Consider the following 23317-nt stretch of genomic DNA (forward strand, 5'->3'; position numbering starts at 1 on the left):
TTAAAACAAAAGAATAAATAAATACCAAGAAAAATTAACTTTTTTATTTTAGTCAAAGCTCATCTTCTCCATTTTATTGCAGGCCTAAAAGTCAGCATGATATACGCCGCAATCTACAGACTTGATAATTTATTCAAGCACGTTTTATTCCTAAGAGTTTCAGTACATTACGCCATTGATTTTTTTGTTTGCTTAAGAGATTGATTATGAAAACAAACAAAAAAGTCAATGACGCCATGTAATAAAACTCTTACAAATAAAACGAATTTGAATAAAATATCAAGTCTGTAGATTGCGGCGTATATTGTGCTGACTTCAATAAAACAGAGAAGGTGAGCTTCAACTAAAATAAAAAATTTTTCTTCATACTTATTTATTCTTTTGTTTTAATCAAAAAATTTTTTGGCCGAATCATTCTCTTTAACATGAACACAACATGTCTCGGAGGTTTGGGATCCCTTTAATGGTGAATTTCTCAACTGTCAAAAAAAAATTAAAACTATCAACAATTTCTTTAAACATTTTTTGCTTTAACAAAATATTTACCTACTACTCATAAACTAGGTAATTATTTCTAATTAGAGATGTGGCAGAACCAGTTTATGCGGAGTTCCCAATTCCGGGTACCCGGAAAATAATACCGGGTCCAAGTCCGAGTACCCGGCACCTGGTCTATTTTAAAAAGTTGGAATAAAAATTTGTGAAGTCTATAGTTCTGAACTGTTTTCACAAAATAATGCTGACTAATTTGCACTAATTAAGTTTGCCTAAATATATCAAGTTTCTTTTTAATAAACAACTATATTTACACTCGAGGTAATAAATTCAAACTACCCAAACTAAAGTGTAAACTCAATGTCCATAAATATTCATTCTCACTCAGGGTTGTTAATATCTGAAATAACTTATCGTCTGAAGTTGCTAACGCTGAAAACATCAAGAGGTTTAAAACTACAATTGACTTTTAACTTCAAAAAATAGTTTAGTTAAAAAAACTCTCTCACAAAATAAAAAGATGCTATTTAAACACCTGTGTAAATCAGTTTCCTTTTTGCAATATATTTTAATTACTTTGCAAAATTTTTTTTTTAAAATGTTTCAAGTGAGACACATCAGGATTGGACAGGAATGGCGTGTGATCGAACGCTAATGCTGACCTTGCAAATGATTTTTATTGTTGACAACTTGACCATGACTGTTTAAATGTTTTGATGATTTAAACATTTCAGAAATACGCTGAAAAAAGAAACGTTAAGCTAAACAGTTTAGCTAAGCATTTTTAAGTTTTAAACTACAAAAAAAAAATTTTTAACTAATGAAAAAAGATAAAAATTCCGAACTCAAAGAGAAAATTACTTTTTGTGACATTTTTAACCGTGTTTAAAATAAACTACTTTAAAACTTATCTTTTGAAACATTATATTAAAGTTACGCAAAACGCTTTTACAAACTACTTCTAATAATTGTTTAATAATGGAACAAATTTTATTTAAATTGTTGAAAAGTGAAATTGAATTATTGAAAAGAATAAAATATAATATTTTTAAATTGTATAAACATTTTTTTTTAAAGTTGTAAGAAAAAACTTTTTTTTAATAATAATGTACTCTTTTAAAAGTCAAGTTTAAAAAAAAAGCTTTTAAACAATTCATTGTAAAAACAAAAACAAAAAAAATAAATCATTCAATTGCAACGGAAAGATTTTAATTTAACTTATTCATAATTTTAAGTTACTTAAAAAAAAAAAAAATCTTTTGAAACATTTTTAGAAAGACATACAAAAATAGTTTCAAATGTTTAAATTATCATAAAAAATACATGAAAAAAATTTATATATTTAATTTAATCAAAAAGCGTTTATTTAAAACAAACAGCTATAACTAATTTTTTATTTTATTTAAAGCCATCAGGTAAAATAAAATCTTTAAAAAAGATCAAAGATTAAAAGTTATTCATAATGTTACGATTTTTTTATTGCATTTAAATTGTTAAAACATTAAAACAGCTGTGGTATAATTGTAAAGAAAAAAATATATATGCGTGGTCAGTTACAACGTTTCCAAGCCTGCACTATATTGAGTAAATAGGGCTTTGAGCAATCGACTCCATAAAACTCTTAAATTTATACCAAGAAGTTTATTGGTTGAAATTTATACAAAAAACAAATTTGTTAATAATAATTTCGACACAGTTCAAAGAACAACTTAAGCAAATAGTTACAGCACTTAAAGTTCTTTCAAGATACCCAGTGCCAGGTACTGCAACAAAATGGTTGATTCCGGGTACCTGGGAAAACAACTGAACTACCGGGTCCCCTGATCCCAACTGGGTACCCTGCACATCACTATTTCTAATCAACATTCATTCTGAGATCAATCTAAATACTTAATGATATTGAAAAAACTTTTGTTAAAAAGCTATTTCAAGACTAAAAAAATCATCTTTGTATAAATTTGTTACACAAAATATACTAAAAATATTCTTGAAATTAGTTTTCCCTACAGGCTTGATTATGGTCTGGCAATTTATATCCAGTTAAAAGCATTAAGCATTTTTTTTTTGTAACAGGATAAATAAAATTTATTGATTTGAAACTTTTGATTTTGAAACTATTGATTTATAACAAATAATAATTAATTAACAAGCAAGTAAAACCCATCTCTACTTCTGCGTCAAAGCCTTCTTATGTTGCAACATTTGTAAGGACATACTACTGCTCAGCCAAATTCCCTATCTTGTTCCATTTTAAACAAAGTACGCTGATATACTTTTAAGAAAGTTAATAAAACACGTTATGCAAGAAGTAGCCTTAGGAGAAAAAAACTTATGTGATATTATTCCAAAGTACTAAAGTACGAATTTAAGGCAATCAAACACACAAGAAAATAAAAAATATTTAAGATGAAAGTTTTACCATAGTTTGATATTGAATAAGAATAAGTCTTATGAAAGATATTGTGCGTAATTCCAATGACCAGTTTAATGAGCGCGTGTAAGTTGTAAAATTGTACACAGGTGTTGTATGACATATTTTGCAGTTAATCAATGAAAAGAAAAATGTTCTTCAAGCTAAGCCTCAGTAAATAATAATGTTATTGGTCAGAGAAAGTGTTAATTGATTGGAAGATGAAAGTGTTAGGTGATTGGTTAGTAATGTTGTATTTGGAGAGCATAAAATAGAAATTATAGAAAACACCTGAAAGTATCCTAAATTATTAAGAGAACATATTTTGACTAACATAATTAGTCAGGGGGAAGGGTATCACTAGATTAAAGATATACAATACAATGGAAGTTCTCCTAAGTTCCTGATGCACGATAAAATACATTAAAGTGAGTTTAGTAGGGAGATAAATTTTAGTTTACAAATTCCAAGGTTTGACTTTAAACTTAGTAAAATAAGTTTTAAATGGCTTAAACCAACATGTATTTGTTGATTTGGTTTTAACAATGTACAAAAAACTGAAAAAGACATAAACTCACACAAACAACCTTATCAGCTAATACCTTCACCACGCAAGATTACCAAAAAAAAGCCAGGAGAACGCTCAACAACATTCAGGAATATAATAAAACAGACTTGCGAGATGAAAAGCAACAAAAAAGGATCACTGAGCCCGCTAAAGAAGGGCCAGTCCGAAACCAACCTCCTCAAATCATTGACTTATCAGTAATAAAGTGTCATTACAGATCAAGCTCACTCAGTCCATTTCATCAAACATGTTCAATAAAATAAAAAATTTTAAATTCAAAAATAAAAAAATTAATATTATAAAATAACATAAATTAAAATATAAATTAAAATATTATATATTAAATGTTATAAAATAATAAAACATTATAAATTCAAAAAATGAAATTTGTATTGAATTGTGGCAGTTACTTTTGTAATTATTATTACTAGCTGAGATTGGACCCATAAAAATACGGGTCTTTGTAAGTCTATCCCAAACTGAACTTTTTAATACTTTTTCCTTATATATCCTAGCTTTCTGGATCCATAAAATACGGGTCTTTACCAAACCTACCATTTCTATACATATCTATTCTACACTGATTATCTCTATACCTATTCCTTATTTAATTTAATACTTTATAGTAAAATAGTTTTGTTCTGAAAAAAAAATTTAAGAGCAAAAAAATTAGCATGCACAACTTTTCCTCACATGTAGAGCATATAAGAGACATATAATTAAGTTTGTTTTTCTGCTAAATGCATTTCATTGATAGCTCAGTGTTTAAGTGCACTGTCATCAGAGTTGTTTTGGCGAGTTTAAGACCTCCTCTTTGCGTAATAAATTTTGAAATTTCTTCAATCTTGTTTATGTATTTATAGCAAAAAAAAAATAATATAGCAAAAAAGATTTCTAAAATTTAAAATGAAATTTTAAAGTTTTCTCATATTATATATATATATTATATGCGATAACTCCATATAATGCCTGCAAACTCAACATATGTTTAAGACGTTTACACTTACAGAAGTTTGTATGTAATGCTATACAAATGGAACTAAGAAGATCTTAGACCACTAAAGCATAGTCATAAAAAAAAAAGTTAATTTTAATGATTATGATTAAAAACTTAAGAATAATATTGAACGCTAATCTAAAAGATAAGCCAAAAAAATTTTGCGCATTGATGTCGGTTTCTTTATTAGAATATATCCATAAAAATATATTCCATATATCTTTATTAGGAGTTTTTTTTATAAACTTAAATAAAATCTTATTTTTAGTTTTTTCCCACAAAGTGACGTAATATACGAAAAAAAAATCGTAGCTTCAAAGATTTACATAAAAGCCTCGACTATCATTTTTAAAGGTCTAAGAAGCAGATGACGTAATTTTAGCAATCAGAAATTATCAAGAGACGGGCTAACCTAAAAAAATCAAAACAAAACAGCTTGAGCAAAAAAGATTTTTAATTATTAGAAAAGTTTACTTATATTACATACGATTCTGAATAAAACATTATATAATGGATTTTTTACATTTTATAAACAATATATATAAACAAGTAACATATTATTTATATATATTATATTATGTGCGGTAGTGGTGTAGTGGTAAGAGCGCTCGCTTTGTAAGCGAGAGGTTCGGAATTCGACTCCCACCATGTCCCTGGAAGTACCGCGCTCAACTTAGTTTCTCCGCGCAGCGGCCTTGCTCGGCAAGATTCGTGTTTCGGAGTTAAAGAGTTGAGAGAGGGTTGTACCACGAATAACAACTAAAAAATAAAAAAATAAAAAACACAAAAAAAAAAAATGAGTAGCCTCCTCGACTGTAGTGGCCCCCCTCGGGCCTTGGGGAGGTGAATAATCTAAAAAAAGAAAAAAAGAAAGAAAAAAAAATATATATATATACATATATTGTTTGTATAGGGATGGTTAAGCGCAACAAAGTCTGAAAAAAAACTAGTTTATATTAAAATTAAAAATGATTTATGTTTCTTTGCTAACACCAATACATTATACTTTTTAAGTGCACTGAATTGCAATAAACTATACTTTTTAAGTGCACTGAACTGCAATTACTTTCAGTTTTTTTGGTTTAGTGGCTTTTGTTAAGAGCTTTTAAATTTTGCGACAAATTATCTCTTTTCAACATATTCGTTGTATCAACCATACTGCAGCCATTTTTTACTTTAAGGTAAAAAAAACCTTAAGGTAAAAAAAGTCAATTTAGATTTTTTTACAAAATAAGCCAGTTTAGGTCTACAAATGTTATTGAATACATATTTTCAAAGAGTTCTGAAAAAATTCATAAAAATTATTCATTTCAAAAAAGGTTTTACAAAAAGTTTCTCCTAATAATTTTTTTTAATTGCACTTTTCTCGAAATACATAATAAGCATATTAAGGCGTTTTGAAAAACAGCTGTAGCATATATTTATAATAAAAATAAATGTAGCAAAAAAAACTTATAATAGTCAAAAGAAAATTTTTTTTAGCTACGGGCTCTTTTTTTTTTTTGCCTCCATAGCAGCACCTTCTGGAGTAGCAAGACTTATTAAGTTTTTTTCTTTATTAAGTTTCAAACAACTATTTTTTCAGATCATCCACAGCTTATTAGGACTAATTACCTCAGTACATTAATAACATAAGTATCTCTATAATGACACATACGCAACAAACTTTTTCTCTCGGTGTTTTAATGTTTTTAGAAATTTTAGCTTGTTTAAAATCTTTTTGTTTGTTAAAGTGTATAATATTGTTACATATGTTTGTATATAATCTCTATAAAACTTTAAAAGTATTTTGTATTTTAAAATAATCAAAAAAATTTTAAAAAAAGTCGCCAGTGGTAGGACCGAACCACGGCTTACTTGTTTAGAAGCTCAGCGCTATCCACTTGGCCACGATGGCATGTTGTTAAACAAAAATTTTAAAAACTATATAATGATTTTTTTAACGGAAATAAATGTTATAGATCAAAATTAAGGAGAGCTTGATGCAATGCAATTTTCAAATGAAAATCTTCTCACCACTACCTCAGTTGCAATGGCTGCCAAGTTTTCTATGTCAAACACATTCGAATGAGCACTAACAACACTAATAACTATTTCTACTACTAACACTATTAAGTTCAGCAGTAATATATAGAGATTGATTTAAAGAAATTAATCAATAAAAAAATAAAACTATAAATAAACAAAATATAGATATAGATAAGGTTCTTTCACATAAGTTTACTAGGCAAATTCATTATGTAAAAAAAACTTAAGTTAGGTCAGGTTCAAGATCATCACAATCACTCCGCTGCTGGTATCTTCTGTAATCCAGAACAACTTACCCTCTGCTGCCTTGTAGGATTTGCATTTTTAAGCAAAGCTAAGAGAACTTTCTAATATCTCACTAAATCTAATTATTCTTCTTTAATCTAACTTCTTCTTCAGACTCACTTCTGCTTTAGCTTCTGTTGCTAAATTACTTCTCTTTTAAATTTTTTTTAAACTTGTGATTCTATTCCTTGTTATCAAGACGACATTACTATTACAGTCTAGAACTCTCTTCAATAAAAATTCTTTACTTAACTAATCAGTCCTATTGTGTATTTTAGAAGTTTTTTAAATCTACTCAATCTTTCCTTTTTAACCATAGCTCAGTGGGAGTGTGCCAAAATACCAAAAAATTAATATTAGCATTGCACAGTGAAAATTTGTCATAATGGTGAAGACATCTTCATTAGAGGAAATATCTAGTTAAAAAAACATTAAATATTATTTTAAGCATTTTTTATTTATCAACTTTCTTACGCTACTATTGTTTTAAATTAACTTTATTGACTTTCATTTTAAACTCTATTATTTTAATTAAGAATCTTTTTTTCGCTCAGGCTTTTAAAAATAATTTAATGTAAATGTAATCATTAGTTTTTATGCATCGAAAACAGAGAGTTTTCAATATTTTTTTTGCTACTAATCTTTACTATTAGGTATCAGATAAACTATCCTCCAATATCCTCCAAACATTTGACTATGTAAATCTCATGCTAAATGTATGTAAACAGCCATGCATTATAAATATTTTGCAACTTTTTGCAATAAAAAAAGTTATAACAAAAGATGGTCTTCGGTTAATGATCAGTTGATGAGAAATACTGAACATGTAAAAAAGATGTTTTGTACACAAAGAATACCTACAAAATCTTTCATTACTGTTATAATATAAGTTTTGTAAATATAAATCTAAAAAAGTTATTTTATGACAAATACATGCATCGAAAAGTAATATTTTTAATGTTTATACTGATAAAAGTTGTCTTGTCCATTAAAAATATTTCGTATTTTTCACCAAAATAATTAATTTTTTTAATATTTTTTTTTATATTATATAATTAAATGTTTTTTACTTTATTTATGCATTTTATTTGTAAATATAGCTATTCTAATAAAAAAACTACGAAAATAATTTTGGCACAAAAACTCAAATTTGTCCCACTGTGCATAGTATTATAGTTATTTTTAATTTCAAGTATCTTCTGGGGTACCACAAAGCTCTATCCTTGGTCTTGCATTGTTTCTCATCTCCATTAATGATCTTCCTGACAATCTTACATCTGAATTAGCTGAAAAAACAAAAAAATGGCATCATTTTTTGATCACATGTAATCTGTTTCTGTGACTATTTAAGGCTAGAAATGGCTAATGAAGTTTAATCCACAAAACCCATTTGTTTACTGCTAATAAATTATCTCAGTGTTGTATATTAATGAATGGTAACTCTCTTATAAGTCCTCTTTTTTACGTCTTCTTGGATTATCTTTTACAACTGAATATAAACAACCCATAGTAAATTTAGCATGTGTTAAATTTCCTCTCTGTACCCTGCTCTTCCTATACTAATTTTCGATTTCATTCTCTACCCTATAAAACTCTTATTTGTCTCTATGTAAAATACTTTTATCATTTTGGAGTGGTTCTTGAAGAAAAGCCCTTACTAGACCAAAAATATGTCCAAAAATGTATTGTAGATGTTGTTAAACCTAGGTTGACTGTCAAGTCAAAGCATCTGCCCTATCATCACAAGGTTACATATCTTGCTCTCTTCTACTCATAGTATTATGGTTGTTGCTCAAACATGCCTTTATTTTTTGTTTCACCAACCAAAACTCAATCTTGCATCAGTTGTCATTTGGCAAAGCGATATCCTTTTGCTGTCTGTCTTTTTATACTCTAAAAGCTTTTATTCATTTAACTTTTGATTAACTTAACTTTATCCTGTCTTTAAATTTTGTTGACAATACCTCTTAGAAGAGATGCAGATTGCATCATTGATGACATGCGCATCTCTTGTAGAGGTATTTACATAGGTGTTAAGTTCGCGATAATCAAGTACTGGTCTTATCTTCTTTTTATTATCTTAAATGACGCACATCAACAGTAGTAATCCTTTAGCTTTTCCCAGAATTTTGTTGTCATATTTGATAAGTATACCTTCTTTAATCCATTCATTAATTTCGTTGTTGAACGCCTCATGATGTTGGTTAGATATGCTATACTGAATTGTTCTGTTTTTTAATTTAGGTTTGTTTTCCCACTCCCAACTTACAATCCATTTTTTGCCATCAAAATAAGCCTTCTTTTGCCATCAAAATAAGCTTTTCTTGTTTCAATTTCAATTGTCGCAACACGCGGTGTTGATGACAACTTAATCAAAGAATTACAGAATTTCAATTTTCCAGTACCAATTTTCAGTTCACCACACAACTTTAATAGATCCATACCCATAATCATGTCATATTTGTTTATTACTTCATCCACACATAACTCCAATGCATCCACCAAGCACCCGTTCATTGGGTGATGTATTTTAGCAACAACTTCTTCACATCAAATTATTCCGCCCATTGTTGCAACATCTACTACACGAATCACTTTAAAGACAGATGGCAGTAACTTCTTGGTGATGATTGATTGCGAGCAACCAGTATCCACAAGCGCTGTAGCTTTTTTTCTGTTTATTACCAAGTCAATAGTAGGCAGTATTGTTTCGGGACGAGTTCTTGTAGAAATACCTAATGCAAAATTGTCCCATTTAAGTTTCCTGGTTTTGTTGACATTTGTAGCAGTTCTTCGCAGCATGTTTTTGCGAGCATTTCTTGCATAAAGAGGTACATTCACATGCAAAGTGATTTAATGATTCGCATTTGAAACATCACATTTCTTTCTTTCTTTGTATTTAACTTGTCGTTACAGTCCCAGTTGTTCAGTAACTTACATTTACTTCTTCATTTACAGATAAACATGCCGCATCTAATCTAGTTTGTACAACCACGGATACAGTCTTGACACAATCGTCAAAGCTCAACGCATCTTCTCCCCGAAGAATAGCACGCAGAAGAGCACCATCATCAATCCCAATAATGAATTGATCACAAAGTCAGCTGTCTCTCTCTGAAGGCAAAAACTTGCATTCTTGAGCTGCTCGGATTACTTGATGCGCAAACATCTGTATCAATTCTTCATTGCCACCATAAGTTTTCCCAAATTTATACCGTGAAATTAACAATGATTTTCTTATTTTCAACGTTTCCAGTTTCGCTACCAGCTCTTCGTACAAAATGTCCTCTGGCACTTCAGGTGCTGTTAATTCTTCCATTGTCTCATAAATCTTCGACGGCAGAGCAGCGAGCAAGTATACTACGTGCCGATCTGAGGTAATATTGTTTATCACGAAGAAAGAAGTCATCTGCCGAATAAATCACTTTGGCTGTCCATCTTCAAATTGCGGAGATAATGGACACGCCTGGTTAGCTTTTGGTTCAACGCATTTAGAAGCCATTTTGTTTTCAAATGTTTTTATTACTTATTAACAACCTCAACATTTTAATAAAAAATTGTTCACTATATACAGCATTAAAAAATACAACTTGTGACTTTTGTCAACAATTAATAATCGTTATACAAAACGTTATAATAATAAAAATATACAACGTGTGACTTTTGTTAATAATTACCAAAGCTAATTATTGACAAATTAGTGACGCACATTAGAATCACAACACTGATATAGTTTGGATTTTTTTAAGTCTTCTGTCAATTGTTTTCGTGCTCTTAAATAATATTTTTTGTTTACTGGCAACTCATAACTAAAATAGTGGTTTGCAGCCAGTGGTTTGTTACTACTATTGTAATTGACTGTTGCGAACAACACAATCATTTAAGAAAATAGTATAAAGAACAACAAAATATTAAAAACAAAATTACTAATTATTCAATTGCTATTATTCTTAATTTTAAATTTTATTTTCAAACACATAATAATAAATTGCAATTATTTTACTTCAGTACATGGGAGATCAGTACTGTTGTACAGGTCACATAGACTCTTTTTCCTACAATATTTACCTCTCTAAGGGTGAGATGCTTCTAGAGTCAAGAAGCTGTGCACATTATTTATTTTTGCATTATTATTTTTTATTTCTCATTTTTCATTTTATTTTTTCTTACATAATAAATAACAATTTTGCAGACAAAATATTCTTTTGTTAAAACTAAAACCGACATCATACTAGGCAATGGTGGTTAATAGCATAATTGCAGTAACTTGATAATGAAATACTGGTGCTTGCTTTGTAAAACAGAGGTAGGAAGTTCAAAACTACTCTTTCCAAGGAAATATAGAAAATAACTTGCTTATCTGTGCAGCAGCCTGATTAATCAAGGTTTCTGTTTTGGAATTATAGGGTGGAAAGAGTGGTAAATTAACAATTAAAAAAAGAGAAGCCTTTTAAATAAATTAAAATCTTACCTCATCTTTAATAGTTAAAGTCCCAGATGAACTTTGTAAAAGATGAACTCTAAATCAATAATTATTAAATGTAAAAAAAAACTTCTGGTAAATATATGAAACTAAAAAAATACAAAATAGTGAGATATTAGCAGCGTTGCAAATCTCATTTCTAAAAATTATTTTGTCACCACTTTACTTAGTAGTTATGCTTGTTATTATGCTTGCTCTGTTGTGTAGTGAGAATATAAGTAGATAATTTGTAAATACCATGGAGGTTTAAAAATAAAAAGCAAGAGAAAACTCACACATTATGTGAACAATGCTGATGTTGTGGCGGTGCAACTGCCACACTTGGTTTCACATTTCCTTTTTGATTAAAATTCAAACACATTGAACTGCGATCAATTTTTAGATCATTTAAAGATAATCCTAATCGACCAACAGAACCTAAAAAAAAAAAAAGGAATTGAAAATGGTGATTGATCTGTACTTATAAAATTGTACTTTTTACTAAATAATAACAACAACGATTTTCAATAAAAAAAATCTTTTATATATAAGCAAAGAATACTATTTTTAATAGAAAACAAATAAAATTTTTACATTAAACTATAACTCATTACATTTCTACTTTTAAAGAATTTAAACTAAATTAAGTTTTAATTAACTTTAATTCTACTCAATTTTATTTATAAATAAAAAAATTTAAACAACTTGAAATCCTAAATCTGAGAAAATGACAACTACAGAAACAAACTATTTTTATATCTAAACCCCCAGAACTTAGATCTCCCCAGAGCCTAAAATTAAACACAAAACTTAAGCCACTACAAAAAACTTACAAACATTTAAGGTTTAAAAAAATCACAAAACAAAAACCAATTTAAAGAAAATCTTACCAGATGACATTTTAATTGAATTTTAGTGGGTGATAATAATTGATTTCATTATGTATAATTTAATCTAAAATATAGTAAATGAATAAAGCAGCAAGTTATATTTATAGTTAAGTTATATATATACAACCTTAAATGCATGTTTAGATAAGCATGGTAATATCTGAAATAGATTGCATATTATGTATTTCTACTCTAGCACTATTAGACACACTTTTTCTAGTTCAACAAATTTTTTAAAACAGCAATTTCATATATTTTTAAGTACATTTAATAACGCTTCCAAAGGAATATATATATATATATATATATATATATATATATATATATATATATATATATATATATATATATATATATATATATATATATATATATATATAAATATATAAGCTTTTTTTTTCTTCTACGACATTTTAGCATTGTTTTTTTGCATCACGCACAGACATATCACGCACGGACAAATATTCATCTGTGCGTGATAACTATTTTCCTTTGGCTTTATAACGTTTGAATCGCATATTTGCTAATTAATTAGTTTGAGTATAAATTAGTTAGATTGATAACAGTTGCTTAAAAGAATTTAGAATTAAAATGAACAAAGTTATGCATTCAATAGTTCAGAAAATTTTTAGAAAGAAGCATACAGAATATCGGATTGCTGAAACTAATCGAATGAAAAATAAAAGAGCTAACATGAGCGAAAAGGAAAAGGAGGAAGTACGTCGAAAAGATTGCAAAAGAAAGAAGCGAAAGCGAGAGATGAACCAATCTACATCTGATATTGAACAATCCTTTTTATCTCCGCAGAGTTTTGGAAAGGCACTTAAAAAAATTAATTCAGTATTACCTGCCGATTCAAACAAAAGAAAATACCTTTTAAAAGAAGTTCGTAAACGTGAAAACATACTACTTTCTGATATTTCAGAATCAGGCCCTGACTGATCAGCCGGTTTGGACAATGTTAATTGCAAAGTTCTTGATTTTTATTTGCGAGAAGATATTAGTAGAATGGCTCCAGGACGCAAAGATGTTGCTATTAATAAGAAAACAAAAGAGAAGGTATGAAACATTGTTTTTATGTAGGAATTGCATTTTATTTAACAAGGTTTTCAGTTTTTGTAAACAATTTTTGTTTTCTTTTAGAAACAAATTTGTCACATGCTGATGACTATAGGAGAAGCATATTAATTTAAAAGTGGGGAAATCTAAGTTTTACAATCTGCGACCATTCTATGTCAAGCTAGTAAACGATCTTCCCCACGATATTTGTCTTTGCATATACCATGAAAATTTCAGGATGTTAACAAATGCCCTTCAAAAAAAATTTAATATTATGTCAGACATAATTGACAGAACTGTGTGTAATCAAAACAACCAATCTTGCATGTTTATGGAGTGTAAAGCGAACTGTGGGTTGCCAAAGTTCGATGAATATGTTTCTAATGTAATAGACTCATTTGGTGACGATTCAAACAAACTGCTTTTTGTTTTTGACCAATGGTCCTCAGAAAATGCGCAGAAAATTAAAAACCACTAACATTTTGGTTAGAGGTATGCGTATTACTGCGTCATCAATTGCCAAAATATATACGTCATGTGTATATAAAGCGACAACAAAGTGCATATTTTCATTTATGTCGCCAAAATGTATCAGTAAAAGAATTGATTATACAAGTAAGTAAAACTGTAATTTTATTTGTAGTACGATAAAAAAATTTAATAATTTTGTATTAAACTTTTTTTTACATTTATAAACTAACTATTCATCTATTTATATTTTTAATTCTTCTAAAATCAGATGGATTTCAGTGAAAATTACATCATAATGGAGCAAAGTGAAATTCAATCTGCTTACTGGGTTCATCAGCACCTAACAGTATTCACTGCTGCAATTTGGAGCAAGAACAATACACATTCCTATGCCATTGTATCCGATCATTTACTTCATGATAAATATGCTGTCTTGTTCATTATCAAACAATTATTAAGCCGTTATCATAATATTTGTAAATTACACTTTTTTACTGATGGTCCTTCATCTCAATTCAAAAACTCTTATGTCATGATAGCCATGAATAACTTGTACAAATTATCATCTGATCTTGTTGAGATTCGTTGGTCATTTTTTGCAACATCACACAGAAAGGGGGCAGTTGATGGCATAGGTGGAGAAATAAAAAGAATGGTTTGGACAACAGTAAAATCTGGAAAACGATATTGTCGCAGTTTGAAGATGAAGATTTTGTGAGCATTGCAAGTGAAAAAAATACCAAAACTAATGTAAGTCATTATTTAGAGAAAAAACCTCAAAATGAAGCTTGTAGATATGAAACTTTTGATTATTAAATTTTCATTTTTTTAGATCATTTCTATTACAAATGAGTGTATTAATGCAAACCAAAGTGAGATCGATGAGACGCTTCTCAAAGATAAGTTTAAAGTCAAGGGTATTTGTCGGCACCACTCTTTTCTTTTTAATATTGGTGGTGCTTTTATGGCAATTTGTAACCAATCAGAAATGGTCAACATTGTTAAAAATTCATCATCTTCATTGTTGATAAATGCGGTATCATCTCCATCTGAAATGTACAAATTTAATACTATATCCCCAGGTATATTTGTCTTTGTAGAATTGCGTTCTGCTGGTAGAGCAAAGACATACCTTGCCGTAGTATTAGAAATTTTAGATAATAACGGGTGATGCGGAAGTTATCGGACAAATCCTAATTTCATTATTTGAGCATAATAATTAGTTTTTGTGGTTTTATGCGTAGACATAAACATTCTATAAAATATAAACTTTATTATTTGAAACACAATTATTTAAAATGAGGTTAAATGCAGCTGAACGAGAATCTTTTCGAAAGCGACTAAAAATGTTTTTTGTAAATAAACCTAATATATATAAAAAAAAAAAAAAAATCGTAAATCATTTTGAAAAGGAAGGATTTGCTCGAAGTACAATATATTATAACCTAAAAAGACTTGAAACTGTTCAATCGTTTTCTGATAGAAAGCACCCTGGTCGTCCGACATCCTGGACTAGAGAAAAGAAAGCCGAATTAACGAGACTTGTCAACAATCAAAAAGGGGTCAGTCAGAGAAAAATTGGTATTAAATTCGGTGTAAATCAATCGACAATTGGTCGTCAGTTAAAAAAAATGAATATTAAATATAGAAAACGTGAAAAGACTCCAAAATACACTATAGAACAACAAATAAAAGCAAAGAAAAGAAGCAGGAAACTAGTTAACCAACTCTATAACACAAAATCGCTTCAAGTCATTGATGACGAAAAATACTTTTGTTTTACAGGAGACAACATGCCTGGAAATTCTGGATACTACACAAACAACAAAAAGACATGCCCAGAAAGTGTTCGTTTTATAGGAAAAGAGAAACTTCCAAAAAAATTATTAATGTGGATAGCCATATCTGACCGTTGTATGTCCGAGCCATTGTTTCGCACTTCCAAGGCTGTAGCGATCAATTCATCAATCTATATTAATGAATGTTTAGAAAAATGACTTCTTCTATTTATTCACAAGTATGATGGAGACTTTAAATATTTATTTTGGCCAGATTTAGCAAGTTCTCATTATTCTAAAGATTCTCTAAATTGGATGGACCAATATGTCTATTACGTTGATAAAGAATCCTATCCCCAAATGTGCCTCAAGCACAACCAATTGAAAACTTTTGGGGACATTTGGCACAGAAGGTTTACGAGGGAGATTGGCAAGCTTCAACAGAGCAAGTTTTGATTGATCGCATTAAACTTAAGCTACAAAAAATTGATTTAAACCTTTTACAGTCGCATATGAAAGGCGTCAGAGCAAATTTGAGATCAATTGCAGATGGTGGCATTTTTTCATATAAAAATAATATATTTTTATTAAAAGATAAATGCTTTATTTAAAAAATATATAATAGTAGTTTGTTTTTTTATTTATAAATAAGTTATTGACGTTTTTATTTTGTCCGATAACTTCCGCATCACCCGTTATGGCACATTTAAATTTCTAAAAGAACAAAACGAACTCATTTTTATATACCCATCTGTAGACGACCTCTCTTGGTATGACTTGTGTGAGTTAAAACCGTTAGTACCGCAACCACACTTTGATAACCGTGGACACATTATTATCGAGCCAAAGTGTTACAACTTCACCTATTTTTAAAAATGTGATGTATCTTTTTTATCTTTAATATAATATATTAACTAAATAATACATTATTTATCTTTTATATAATACATTAAAGTATTGTTTTTTAATCAAACATGTATTTAATTAATTGGTATTGATATATATGTTATTTATGATAGATGCAATCGATTTATTTTTAAAAATACGATCCAAAAATGACTAATGTTTGCATGTTCCGTTCGTTACTTTTTTTTTGTCCGTGCGTGATTTTGGTTTAAACTACTAATGTGGAGCAAAGATTGTTGAACTCTGTAACTTTGTAATAGTCTTTAAGAACGCTTGTATTATTACCTATAAAAAACAAAACACTCGTCACTAATACATTTTCAGAGAAAATAAGGTTCAATTATTAATTTTTTATTTTTTGCTTTTTTCTGTTCCGTGCGTGACTCCATTAAAAAATTAATTTATTCTATAATGAAGCAACCCGTAGCTAACATACTTTGTATAGGTAATATATACATAGATGTCAATTTAATAAAAATCGGTTATTACAAATTGCATTATTTTCAAAATAATTAATGCAACAGTTGCAATGTTCCGTGCGTGATTTTTTGGAAATGCCCTATATATATATATATATATATATATATATATATATATATATATATATATATATATATATATATATATATATATATATATATATATATATATATATATATATATATATATATATTTATTTATTTATATATATATATATTTATATATATATTTATATATATATTTATATATATATATATATATATATATATATATATATATATATATATATATACTTATATATATATATATATTTATATATATATACTGACACACACTATATATATATATATATATATATATATATATATATATATACACATATATATTCATACATACATACATACATACATACATATATATATATATATATATATATATATATATATATATATATATATATATATATATATATATATATATATTTATATCTGTATATAAATATATAGATCTATAGTTTGTTGGCTTTGGGAAGAGCGGAAGGAAAAAAGTGATTCTTACGCCAACATATACGTCACTTTTAATTACTTTTAACTTTCGTCCAACATTTCCGTGTTGGACGAAAGTAAAAACCATTAATTTAATTACAAATTAATCGTTTTTTAAAAAAACCACAAAAACGCAAATTTAATTGACCAGAATGTTTTAAAAACATTGTGAATGTTTTTAACAATATAAACAATGTTTTTATTTATTTTTTTTTTAATAAAATGTTTTTATTTTTATTTTTTTTAATAAAATGTTTTTATTTTTATTTTTTTTACTGTAAATCATGCGCGGAGTGTTGCTACATCGACTATCTTATAGCCTGACTCGCAAGGGAGTGCTGCTACATCGACTGACAAATAGCCTGACTCGCAAGAGAGTGCTCCTACATCGACTGACAAATAGCCTGACTCGCAAGAGAGTGCTGCTACATCGACTGACAAATAGCCTGACTCGCAAGGGAGTGCTGCTACATCGACTGACAAATAGCCTGACCCGCAAGGGAGTGCTGCTACATCGACTGAGGGTTTGGTTGGGGCAGGCAGTCTATCATTATAAAAAAAAAAAAATTCCGGTCTTGCATTTTAATTTTTACTTTTTGTCAACAAAATATGGAAAAAACTTTCGGACAACATCTAAGGGTTCTCTCTCTCTCTCTCTCTCTCTCTCTCTCTCTCTCTCTCTCTCTCTCTTTCTGTCTCTCTTTCTTTCTCTCTTTCTCTCTCTCTCTCTCTCTCTCTATATATATATATATATATATATATATATATATATATATATATATATATATATATATATACTCAATCCATTGGTTAAGCCACCATTTCCTAATATCATTTTTAAAAAAGTGCGCTTTAATTTTTCAGAAGAAAAAAACGAAAAATAATGAAAGAAAGCTGCCCCATGCCAAACCCTCAGTCGATGTAGCAGCACACCACTGCGAGTCAGGCTATTTCAGTATGACCTCAGACTGCTCACCTAAACCAGCAGTATAAGATATATATATATATATATATATATATATATATATATATATATATATATATATATATATATATATATATATCTTATATTGCTGACCTCAGACTGCTCACCTAAACCTAAACTAAAGGTATATATATATATATATATATATATATATATATATATATATATATATATATATATATATATATATATATATATATATATACCTAAAAACTATTTATATACATAAAATATACAAATGTATAAATATATATAGATGTATAAACAAAAAATATATGCATATATATAAATATATATATATATATATATTTATATATATACATATATTTATATATATACATATACAGGCTTGGCCAGGAAGGGGTGCGATTTCAAGTCTATGTATGACCATACAAATAATATTTTGTTTTGACAATTTAACCACGGTTTTTAACAAGTGCGCTAAAAAAATTGGTTTTCAATTACGACGAAAATAAACTTCGACACGTTTATCTTTACTAACAATTTTATATTAGCAATACGCTTTTAAATAAAGTAGCTAATGATTTTAATTTAAGTAGCATTGAAAGTTATATAAATTTTTATTTATATTATTTAATTATATAAGTTTTTTTTCTAAGTAAATTAAAAATATACATACATATATATATATAAATATAAATATATAAATTTATATATATATATATATATAAATATATATATATATATAAACATATATATATAAGTATATATAAGTATATATATATATATATATATATATATATATATATATATATATATATATATATATATATATATATATATATACTATATATATATACTATATATATATATATATATATATATATATATATATATATATATATATATATATATATATATACATATAGCGTTAATAACTGTTAAAAGTATCCTGATTAAGAATCATATAAAGAAATTTGGTAAGCATGTCAAAGCATAGAAATCAAACAGAAAACTCATGATACTTGATAGGCTTCATTGAAACATACTTTATACATTTATTTGAAAAATTTTATATTTATAAAAATGTAACAATATTTAAATAAAAATACATCTCGAACCCTTCCCAACCCAAACCCTTAGTCAATGAATAAAAGTTTTTAAGCATGAATTAACAGTTACAGAGATTGAGTTTTTTTTTTTTTAATGGAACAAATGATGATAGCTCATTGAGCAGGAACCATGTAGCAATTGTTGAAAAAAGAAGAAGCAACATTACAGTGATAAGACTTAAACTTGAAACCTGTTATCCACATATGGAAAATGATATATTTGCAGATCAAAATCCTTATGATTTCTGAAAGATCAGTAAATATAGAATGTGTGAAAAAAATTTTTTGAAATCATTGGGGCAACAAATTGCACAAAGTTATTTAAATTGATAAATACAGGTACTTTATAATATTACATTTCTGATCATTTTATTGAATTTGTTACCCTTAAAAATAACTAGGTACAAATTTTTAAGTAAAAATTATTGAATTGTCTACCATTAGTTGGTATGTTATAAAATGAAAATATATAATAAAAACATAATAAAATAGTATATATATATATATATATATATATATATATATATATATATATATATATATATATATATATATATATATATATATATATATATGTATAATTTTATACTTTTAACAAAAATGATATACACAACCCTCGGAATTAGGAAAAATGAGGTCGGCAATAATTTGCCAACCTCAATCTTTTTGAGGTTGGCATCGGGTCGGCAATAATTATTTGATACAAAGGTGTGACCATAAAACATAGAAAGGAGGGCGGCAATTTTTTGCCGACTTCAAACACTTTCAGGTCGGCAGTTAGGTCGGCATTGCCGAATGCCGACCCTAATTCTGAGGGTTGTATACATATATTAGAAATTGTTCAATAACAAGCGACTAAATTGATTCTAGAGTTAAGGCATCTACCTTGTAAATAAAGGTTAAAAAAAACCCAAGTAACTTTTTTAAAAACCAATTGAGAATACGATATGATTTAATTCACTATTATAAAATTTTTAATAAATTGGACTAAGTGTTTTGGTATCAACAACCAAAAGCAGCAATTTCTATTTCAGCAAATGGTCTAGCTGAAAACATTAGAGGACATAAAGTACGAGTAGATATTGAGGTTATAAAAAGAAATAAAGCAAAGGAAAATTTTCTGACAGAGTTGTAAAACGGTGGAATAAACTACAAGAACAAATGATTTTCGCAAAAAGTGTAAAAAAATCTTCAAAAACAAGCTTGATAAACAATATTATGAAACTCTGATCTTTATGAATATTACAAAACTATAATTAGCATGGGCTCAATGGGTCATAGGCTTGAGATTCAACATAATCTTGAATCTCAAGGAGCATATAAATAATTATATAAATAAAATGATCAAATATTTTTAAAGTTATGGATCTTGAAACCTCTAAATAGACATTGTAATTCTGAGAGAACAAGAGGGGCCTACCAATATTTACTAAAAAATGGTCATATTTCAGGATTTTTTCATCAGAGAAAAAAGTAAAATTTTTTAAGAAATTTTTAATTTACTAAGTACTCCTAACTGTATAAAAATCAGCAAAATCTGAGATATAGTGACATTTTGAAAATTTTATAAGTTATTCAAAATGGAATTACCCTTTTGATATTTTCATAGTTAAAATGTTGTAATGCTGTTATTCTTTATAATAAACACATGTTATTAATGTTGTTTATATTATTTATGCTTTATGATTTGACTTATAATAAGACTTTATGATTTAACTTATGATTTGCTTTATGATTTAACTTATTATAAAATTATAATAATATATAATTTTACCTTTAACACTCACCAAACTATGGTAGAGGCAACTATAAATAACTAAAAAAATTTTTTTTATGTTCATTTTTGTTGTCTTTCTATATGTCCCAGACTTTAATCTAAATAATTTTGGTGCTGTTTCTTCATTTACTTGTAATGTAGATAAGATCATTTACTTGTAATGTAGATAAGATTGTAATGTAGATCATCTTTATTCTTAATTTCAACCTCAGATCCCTGAGATAGTTCAATGTTGCTTACAAATTTATTTTCAATACGTTTGCTTTCATCTAACTCCTGAATTAACTTAGTGATCATAACTAACTCTTCCTCACTCTTTTTTTTTTTAATAACGTGTACATATATATATACATATATTAAAAGAGAGAGAGGGAGAGAGAGAGAAGAATATTGACAATTTGCATAAATATTAATGCAATAATTACACTAACAGTGACCTGCGGATATCAATAATGGCATTACTAAAATTCTTTAATTCACCAATTTGCACTAGGTGTGAGCTATTCTAAATGTGTAATAATAATTGTTTGGGCTTTGCAGGTTGTTTTTTTTTATATGTGTGTGTATATATATATATATATATATATATATATATATATATATATATATATATATATATATACACAAAAAAATATAAAAAATATATATCTAAAAAAGTTTAAACAAAACAACATACTTAAAAAAATTATTAAATAAACACAATGTAAGTACGTGATATATTTTAACATATATTTTAGCATATAACTAACTTTACTTAAAGGATAAAAATAACTTTATTTAATTATAAATAGTTTAAATTTAATGAGAAGTTATTATTTCCAAAGTTTACTTGCCGATAATATTTTTTTTTTTTTTTTTTTTATCTTAAAACTTCAACTTATAAAATATGCAACTAATTTTAGTTTTCTTAGTTTTAAAAAAGCTAATAAATATTCTAATGGACATAATAGAGCAATATTTAAAACAATTTTGGGAAGAGAGTATGCTTGTTCACCCTTAATTTTTTATATGATATATGAAAACTCTTGGTTGCATTTTTACAAATGCAGCAAACCCCGAAAATTTGAATTGAATTAAAACATACCAAGTTGTGATTAAAAATTATCTAAAATAATATTGTAACTAGTTGTTACATAATGTAAGGTTAAAAGTAAAAATTCGAACAAATTTAAAACCTTTTATGTACCATAATATAATCTTGTTAAGTAAAATATCAAACACATGCTCATTAATAACAAACAAAAATGGATCTTTTACAGTGGAAAAATGTTTAGTTTCTAATAAATAATAGAAATATCAGCAATTCATATTTCACCTGCGGTGTCGTAGGAATACCCTTCAATTATCCATATATATTTAATGAATATTTTGCGAAATAATAAATTAATGGAAAAAGTTATTTAGAAGGTATGCTTGACATAACGCTAGCACATCCCAGAATTGTAAATTTCTACTAAAACAACTTTCGAATTTTGTTATTCAGATTTTTTTTTAATTCTATTTCAGTGACGTTTAAAAAAGAATGAAAAGAATCTTAATCTCGCATTCGCTTATACTCGATACATACGTTAAGGTATTTTGAGGACATATTCCCTCGTTATCAAGTTCATCTTGAATTTTTTTATTTTTCCTCGTATTACCCATAAGAGATTTAAATGTAAAATTTAAAGATATTTTATCTATAAATTATGACTTTATAATGTAAAAAGTTAGCTTATAATTAAAATTTATCCATTAAGCAACTTTAAGCCTTAGTTTTATATTATTAAACTATCTTTAAAATGTATACTTTTAAAGTTTATATCGTTTATTTCTCGACACTTATCATCCTGATTTTTTGGGATTAAATTTGAATTGAAATCTTTTATTCTACATTTATCTACCAATTTATGAATAATAACACATATACGATAACCTTTGTTTGTTTTTTTTTATATATATTAACTTTAATGGCAAATAATAAATTAATACCCCCATTGTTATAATATTTTGTAGATTAGAAGATTAACAAGTCAATAGGTAAAACAATAAAAAAAATATCCTAATAACAAAAACAATTCCTAGTCTGTAATATTGAGTTTTTGCGATTTTTTTTTTTTATATAATGA

General features: G+C 27.2%; 1 protein-coding gene across 2 annotated transcripts in view; it reads right to left on the reverse strand.

Moving 5' to 3' along the window:
* Positions 1-22745, reverse strand: part of LOC100200909 (dual specificity mitogen-activated protein kinase kinase 4) — a 48003-nt gene extending 25258 nt beyond the window's left edge. The window contains exons 1-4 of one of the 2 annotated variants that reach the window (XM_065804027.1): positions 22525-22745; positions 12136-12199; positions 11542-11683; positions 11255-11303 (exon numbers count right to left, since the gene is read on the reverse strand). In XM_065804027.1, coding sequence (XP_065660099.1) covers positions 11255-11303; positions 11542-11683; positions 12136-12145 — 201 coding nt within the window. In that variant the 5' untranslated portion in view covers positions 12146-12199; positions 22525-22745. Of the gene's footprint in view, positions 1-11254; positions 11304-11541; positions 11684-12135; positions 12200-22384; positions 22484-22524 lie in introns of those variants that run through there. The other variant, XM_065804028.1, reaches the window with a different exon arrangement.
* Positions 22746-23317: the final 572 nt, after the last annotated feature.

The sequence above is a fragment of the Hydra vulgaris genome, chromosome 08 (assembly GCF_038396675.1).
Source record: "Hydra vulgaris chromosome 08, alternate assembly HydraT2T_AEP".
Taxonomy (NCBI): domain Eukaryota; kingdom Metazoa; phylum Cnidaria; class Hydrozoa; order Anthoathecata; family Hydridae; genus Hydra; species Hydra vulgaris.